This window comes from Ammodytes marinus (assembly GCF_949987685.1).
Source record: "Ammodytes marinus genome assembly, chromosome: 21".
NCBI classification, from domain to species: Eukaryota; Metazoa; Chordata; class Actinopteri; order Uranoscopiformes; family Ammodytidae; genus Ammodytes; species Ammodytes marinus.
In genome coordinates, this window is record NC_137225.1 from 23,893,532 (window position 1) to 23,902,128 (window position 8,597).

General features: G+C 39.5%; 1 protein-coding gene across 1 annotated transcript in view; it reads right to left on the minus strand.

Annotated features, from left to right (window-relative positions):
• Positions 1-3,176: 3,176 nt before the first annotated feature.
• Positions 3,177-8,597, minus strand: part of ssr1 (signal sequence receptor, alpha) — a 14,037-nt gene continuing 8,616 nt past the window's right edge. Inside the window, exons 8-9 of the mRNA XM_080049816.1 lie at positions 8,170-8,263; positions 3,177-5,536 (exon numbers count right to left, since the gene is read on the minus strand). Of these exons, the coding sequence (XP_079905942.1) occupies positions 5,466-5,536; positions 8,170-8,263 (165 nt within the window). The 3' untranslated portion in view covers positions 3,177-5,465. The remainder of the gene's footprint in view (positions 5,537-8,169; positions 8,264-8,597) is intronic.

The window sequence follows — 8,597 nt, forward strand, 5'->3', positions numbered from 1 at the left end:
GACTGTGTGTGTGAATGGGAACAGGTCTCCCTTGAAAAAGAGTCTCCGGTCTCAATGGGATTTACCTGTAGAAATAAAAGGTTATAACATTGTATAAGAGCCGAGGACAAAGAAAGGGGGATCGCAGAGTTGCCTTCCAAAAAAAAATAAAAAATCTTAAATGACTAAATATTTCAAATTTGACCCATTATCGTACAAATACTTTATACAGAAATATGAAAATAAAATGGTCGTGTTTTATTTTTAATTTTTTTTTATATATTATATCATTTTCAATGCTTTTTTATTGATAGTGCAGAGAGACAGAGACAGATGAAATGGGGCAGAGAGGTAAACAGCAAACGAGACCATCAGTGCAAAGAATGCTATTTTACATATAGTTTTTTCTTAATGCCTTTGTCATGGCTACGCGCTCACCCAGGAACAGTATACAGAACTAGTATGAACAGGAAAAAATACACTTGAACAAGTTGAAAACCAGCGTTCCCACGGTGTGATTGACATGCTGCCTAATGGGGAGGAGACATGGCTGTTCTCCAAGCAGGTCGAATTCTTTCCTTTGTTTGTTTTTTTAAAGCGCGCACACACACACAGAGAGAAAGAGAGAGAGACACACACACACACACAAACAGAGAGACACACACAAACACAAACGGAGAGAAAGAGAGACACACACAGAAACACAGAGAGAAAGAGAGAGACACACACACACACAGAAAGAGAGAAAGACAGAGAGAGACACACACAAACAGAGAAAGAGAGAGAGAGAGAGAGAGAGACACACACAAACAGAGAAAGAGAGAGAGAGAGACACACACACACACACACACACACACACAAACAGAGAAAGAGAGACACATACACACATACACAGAGACAGAGAAACACACACATAGACACACAGACAGAGAGAAAGAGAGACACACACACAGAGAGACAGAGAGAGACACACACACACACATAGACACACAGACAGAGAGAAAGAGAGACACACACACAGAGAGACAGAGAGAGACACACACACACACACACACACACACACACACACAGAATTGAAACCTGTTTATTTTCTTAAGCATGATCGTGTGAAAGACAAGAGGTTCATCTTACATAAGATCATACAATTTCACATAGAGAATATTTTTTTCTTTCCGCATTCTTCAGTTCTAAGTGGCTTTCCCATGATCATCAGAGGAAAAATTAGACTGTTTCAGAAATATTTAAAAGCTCGACTTTGAGGCGCTGCGGTGGCATAGTGGATAGAGCGCGTACCATATTGGCTCTGGCCTTGGTTGCAGTCAGAGCCGGCCCAAGCCTTCAGGGGGCCCTAAGCGAAATATGATTAGGGGGCCCCTCTCCAATGTCAGCGCTGCTGAAATTATAGATCTTTGTGAAATATTATTCACACACCCAGTGTTTTCCGCTAGTCCCTCCACTGTGCAGCTGTGCGAAAATATTAGACAGCCGAGATTCAGACCCTCCTAGGGGGGTCCGGGGGTATGCCCCCCCGGGAGATTTTTTTAACCTTTTTAAAGTGAAATGCATGAATCTGGTGCACTTTGAGAGGAAAATTAAGAGGCTAAATCTGAGAAATTTAGTGTGAACAAATAATTTGGAGACACTGGGTCAGATGAATTAGAAGCTATTGAAGAAGGACACATGGATTTTATAAAATATAAAATAAAATATTATGGAGGGTCCTCTGGGTTGGGCTTGGAGTTATTTTTCTTTTTCTCTGTAATATAGTGAATGCATTTAAATGCAGTGAGAGGAACGAAGCAGAAGAACTCTTGTCCAACTATCTTTTTTTCCACAGACGAGGCTGAAATAGGCTATAGACCATACACAGTGCATGGGAAACTGAGGGCAGCCCCATTTCCAATTGTTTTTAAATAAACTCAATACACACTGTGCATGAATGTGACCGTGACATGATCAGATAATTTCGGATTACCTCACAGATTTTTAGGCTATTAATTATCTAGACCAAAACATTGTATTCCTTTTTTTGTATGATAACTCACATTTGCATAATATGATGTTAATATCAAACACACAAACTAAAAATTTTTTTTTTTTTTTTTTTTTTTTTTTTTTTGAGGGGGCCCCCCTGGCGGTCGGGGGCCCTAAGCGCCCGCTTAGTTCGCTTATGCCTCGGGCCGGCTCTGGTTGCAGTGGTCGCGGGTTCAAATCCGGCCTGTGGACCTTTACTGCAGGTCATCCCCCCCCCCTCTCTCTCTCTCTCTGTCTGTCTCCCCATTTCAACTCTGTACCGTCTAATAGAGCTTGAAAATGCCCAAAAAATTATCTTAAAATAAAAAAAAATCCTCGTAGAACCTTTAAATTCGATTGCGATTTTTAGAAAGAAAGAAAGAAACAACAGAACACACTCTTGGAAACAGCAAACGTAGAGCAAATCATCAACGTTTATTTTCTGCACATTTAAAAGCAAATAAAAAGGACAGTTTGTATGAGTGACAGCCCCGTCATTTAGAAAAAAAACAAAAAAAAAAAAAAAAAACGTAATATCAGTTCATTTCTGTGAAGTCCAAACTGTTAATGACGCCACAGTCTCGCTCCTAAGATTCTCCCAGAGGCACAAAGAGTGTTAAAGCGATAGTGCGTAACTTTTTCATATAAATGAATGTGTCGGTTACATTCAAATGTGCCATCGCCAAACGACTTGACACAAAGTTGATTATTAAGCCTATCATCAGCTCCACAAAACTCTCTCTGTATTTCTCAGTATGGCAGCGTTTACAAAATTGTGTCCCCTCCCCCTGACACTGGTGCAGGAGCTCAGAAAAAAAATCCCCAAGAAGAGCCCAAGAAATGTTTCAGTTGTTGATTCTACTGCTAAGAAGAAGAAAAAAACCTGGACGTACAGCAGAAGGTATAAAATCCAATGTGCCATCACTGAAGGCTTTACCTCATGTAGATGCACCGACAGTGTTGTTGTAACTACTCAGAATTCCTCATGGGGGGAGAGACAGAAGTTGTTGTTATTACTCAGAATTACTAGAGGTTACGCACTACAGCTTTAAATGACACCAGAGTGAGTCAGTGTCACCCCTCCCCACCCCCCCCCTGCCCCCGTAGTGGTACAATAAAGAAACAGTGCATGAAAAAGCCACCCAAACGACCCCCCCCCACCCCCGACCCCCCACTATCTGTCCCCGTCAATAAATTAGCTCAGTAATTTTTTTGCTCTTAAATCGGGCAACAGTATTTACACCAGTGCTTCAGCCAGTTAAACAGTTTTCACAATCAAGAAAAAAAAAAAAAAAAAAAGGAAAAAACAATAATATTACAGAATTAAATTTATTTTTCGCGATTTTTTTGGAAAATATTTAAATTTTTTTCTTCTGATTTTGAAAATAAAAGCCGCCTTGAGAGGATTGAAGCCAACGTTGAAGTAAACAGATATAGTATAAAAAAAAACAGGCACACGTCAAAATCAGTGATTCGAACCGTTAAAATTATGAATATCGGCCGATAAGAGGACGTTAGGAGACCCTTTATGTACCAGAACAACTGCGATTTTAAGGGCTATGTCGTACTGCACGCGCAAATCTACTCACTTATTCTTTTCACCCATTTATTTCACTATTAGATCAACTTTCTCATGTGAGATTTTGAAGATGTTAGAAAAAGACTGATTAATTTGACACCCAATCACTATTTTTTTTTATGGATTATTGTATATTTAAGGTGCTCCGAGGAACTTTCCGTGTGTTAATTCTAGCGCCCCCTTTGGAGAAAAGTGGTAGTGTTTTTACTACGCCAGCTGTTGTTCCTGGGTGAGCGTATACCCATGACAAAGGCATTAAGAAAAACTATATAAAAATAGCATTCTTTGCACTGATGGTCTCGTTTGCTGCTGCATGTAATTTATGATCATCAGAGGAAACATGAGACTGTTTCAGAAATATTTAAAAGTTCCTCGTAAATCCTTGAAGCTTGACAACTTAATCCTTGATGTGACGTTTTAACGCATCACAAAAAATCTGAAACAAGGAACAAGGAAATGTTTGATTGATTTTCCATGAGTGAGAGTGTGTGTGTGTGTGTGTGTGTGTGTGTGTGTGTGTGTGTGTGTGTGTGTGTGTGTGTGTGTGTGTGTGTGTGTGTGTGTGTGTATGTGTGTGTGTGTGTGTATGTGTGTGTGTAAGCTATTGTCAAAATTTTGATTACTTGAAGTCTGACGTCAAAGCAGCACAAAAAAAAAAAACTTACAGTGAAAAATAGCTGAGCACATTTTACTTCTATTTTTGATTCCCGCGTCACTGTCACGCCCACAATTTTAATCCGAATTTCGTCAACTGTGTGAGATCCCAAAAAGCTTGTTTTTCAGGGTTGTATAACATCGCAGAAATGGCTCAGAGAAAAACTGTGTAAAAAAAATGTCTCGTTTTAGTGCAATGAAATGAGCGAATAGCAAAAAGCAGCGAATAGCGTTTTAGAAGTAATTCCCAACATGTGCGGCCAGAATCTACAATAAAAAACCCCCACTGCATTTGTTACCGTTTATGTGGCCTTAAAAAAAGGTGCAGTCAGTGATTCTGGAGAACGCTTGTTGTCAAAATCACTTTTTTGTGTCAAAATCAGTGAATATCTCCTCATGATCCGCTACCTGTCTGTACTGTGTGTGTGCTGAGAAACAACCCAGTGTTAATACACAGCCTAGGCTCTGTAAAACGTATGTAGCTTCTGTAAAATTCACTGATTTTGATATTAAAAAAAAATAAAAAAAAGTGATTTTGACAACAAGCGTTCTCCAGAATCACTGACTAGTTAAACTGCAGCTAGAGTGTATTTACGATGACTAAATTTGGACGGTCGACTATTTGATTGAACACTATACGTTACAGTGTGTGTGTGAGTGTGAGTGTGAGTGTGTGTGTGTGTGTGTGTGTGTGAGTGTGTGTGAAAAAACAACAAATACTGTCTCAAAAAGCTCATATCAGCAGTTCTCTCTCTGCGGCTTTAAACAAACACACGTAATCTAAATGAAAAAAAAAAAAAAAAAAAAAAAGGTTTTTAGAAAAATGTCCTCATGTGCCTAAATTTTTCACTTCTCTGCCTCATGTGACAGCTGTACTCGTTAAACAAAAGGATCTGTGTGTGTGTGTGTGTGTGCGTGTGTGCGTGTTTCAGTATGTGCGTCTGTGTCTCTGTGAACATCTGTCTGTCTGTCTGTACGTACGTGTCAGTGTGTGTGTGTCTGTGTGTCTGTCTGTCTGTACGTGTGTGTGTGTGTGTGTGTGTGTGTGTGTGTGTTCAACAGTTAGAAGCATACAGCTGTGGTTGGCACTGGTTTTAAAGTTCGTCAGAGTGCTCTCACAGCCCTACTCCTCCTCCTCTTCTTCTACTCCTGTATTGTCGGTGGTTGTCGGTTGTTGTTGTAATTGGTTGTCATGTAGACGGGTTTGTTGACGTCCCGTAGCCGTGGTTACAGCCTGTCACTACTCGTCAGAGCCGGCCGAGCGTTTCTGGTTCCGTTTGCGAGGAGAAGATCGTCTGGGAGAATTTTTGTCTAAGAAAGAAAAAAGGAGAAAGTGAGTGATGAATTTATTTTAAAGGTGCAGTGTGTAATATGACATCATCAAGAAAGTTCTACAAAGTTCTAGAATGCAACGCTCCCTGGGTAACCCCAACCCTTTAGAATAATAACAGAAGCTACAGTGGCCTTCAAGGACAAGAACAATTCTAAATTTTAAACAATGCACCTGATGACATTCCAACTATGACACTTTCAAGATGGCGGCACTATGCCTTGGTCCAAAATATGCAGAAATATGGACATATACGAGACCCTTTCTAAGGAAAAAAAAAAATCAGCTATTATGCACTAAATTAAACGTACTTATGGATATTATAATTACTTTCTACAAAATCTGCTGGGAAATAAAACCCAAAATTCTACACACTGCAGCTTTAATATTGGAGTATTTTAGCGCCATCTAGCGGTGAGATTGTAGATGTCAACGCCCCTTCTCTGATAACCCCTTTCCTTAGGGAGAAGTTTTACAGAAGCTACGGTGGCCTTCAAGGACAAGAAGCTATAGTTACTAAAAGCTCCAACTGATTTTTCCTCAAATTGAAGCTGAGAAACAATTTATATTGAAGGCAAGATCTTCTGGGAGCAATGTCTAAAGGGAGAGGTATAAAGGATCAAAAATAACTGATGGGTTTTATATATTATGTATATGTATTCATCAAATTTGTATATGTACATTAGACCTGCAACGATTAATCGACTATTAAAATAATCGCCAACTATTTTGATAATCGATTAATCGTTTTGAGTACATTTTTTATAAAAAAAAAATCCAAATTCTCTGATTTCAGCTTCTCGAATGTGAATATTTTCTGGTTTCTTTAATCCTATTATGACAGTAAACTGAAATATCTTTGTGTTTTGGACATAACAAAACATTTGAGGACGTCAACATGGGCTTTGGAAAAATTATCAACATTTTTCACTATTTTCTGACATTTTACGAACCAAAACACTAATCGATTAATCGAGAAAATAATCGACAGATTAATCGATTATCAAAATAATCGTTAGTTGCAGCCCTAATGTACATCAGGGTAGGACATTAGCGGGGGCTCTCAAAAACCTGAAATTGTCTTTGAAAATAAGAAAATTATTTATTTGTGATTTTAAAAAGGTAGGCTATTTATATGCATTTGCAAAGCCAGAGTCGAAAATGTACAGAAGGTATTACAACCTCATTTGGACTGAAAGCAGACAAGATTTGAGTCAACTAAAACACATGCACAAAGACAGAAACAAACATACAGACACAGCAAAACACACACGCACACACACACACACACACACACACAGCAGCCCTCACCTCTGCGACTCTGCACTGAAGACGCAGGGAAACATGAGAGCAGGAAGAGAGAGAGAGAAGGAAACCGTGAAACAGAGAGAGTTAAAAGTGCATCACCAGAAATCAGGAAACAGTTGAAGGAGGGAGAGAACAGGAGAACGGAGCTGATTTACTAGGGTTGCAAAGGGGTGGAAAGTTTCCGGTAAATTTCCAGAAACTTTCCACGGGAACTTTCGCTCGGGAATATTCAAAATTGGGAATTATAGGAATGAACTAAATGGCGGTCATTTAAAGGTGCAGTGTGTAATATGACATCATCAAGAAAGTTCTACAAAGTTCTAGAATGCAACGCTCCCTGGGTAACCCCAACCCTTTAGAATAATAACAGAAGCTACAGTGGCCTTCAAGGACAAGAACTATTCTAAATTTTAAACAATGCACCTGATGACATTCCAACTATGACACTTCCAAAATCGCGGTGACAAGGCCTTGGTCCAAAGTATGGAGAAATATGGACATATATGAGACCCTTTCTAAGGGGGAAAAATAATAATTCTAAAAAAAAAATTCAGCTATTATGCACTAAATTAAACGTACTTATAGATATTATAATTATTTTCTACAAAATCTGCTAGGAAATAAAACCCAAAATTCTACACACTGCAGGTTTAAGATGATTTTTTTTCTTTCATATCCAAACATTAATCTAGACGTATACACACTATGTTTTATCATAGGCCGACAGACATCCATGCAAACTAATGCATAAACAAACATTACATTTGAACCGATTTATTTGTAAGTAAAACTTCATCAAGTTTTGATAATTTTAAGAACAATCAATAATTTCACCGAACAACAAAAAGATGAATGTTGAGTAAAATATAACTCATCTGTCTGACCCCACCCATTTAGTAAATTCCCGTTAATTCCCAAAATTCCCGTTAATTCCCATGGAAAGTTTCCAACTTTGAAAATTCCTGAAATTTTGCAACCCTATTATTTACTAATGTTTTTATTAGATAATTTTTTGGTCTTTTTTCACCGCATTAGACAGTGTGTAGAGACAGAGATGAAATGTGTCAGAGAGGGGAATGACATGCAGAGAACGACCCGGGCTGGATTCTAACACTAACCCGGGTCTGCTGTGAAGAGGACTGAGACTCTATGGAGGGGTGGGGGGGAGGGGGTGAGTGAGTGAGTGAGTGAGTGAGTGAGTGAGTGAGTGAGTGAGTGAGTGAGTGAGTGAGTGAGTGAGTGAGTGAGTGAGTGAGTGAGTGAGTGAGTGAGTGAGTGAGTGAGTGAGTGAGTGAGTAATACTTACTGATCTGGTTGAGTGTTTCTTGGGGAATCCAACTCAAATCGACGTCATTGTGGCTTGAAGTTCCCATTTCAACCTTCGCAGCTGGACGCCTCCTCTGTACAGACACACAGACAGACAGACACACACAGAGACACACACAGAGAGAGAGAGAGAGACACATACAGACAGACAGACAGACAGACAGACAGACAGACAGACAGACAGACAGACAGACACACACAGACATAGAGACACACACAGACAGACACATAGAGAGACACACACACACACACACAGAGAGAGACACACAGAGAGAGAGAGACACACACACAGACAGACAGAGAGAGAGACAGACAGACCGACAGAAAGACAGACACACACACAATTACAGAGAGAGAGTGAGAGAGAGACACACACACAGACAGACAAACACACATAGAGAGAGAGAG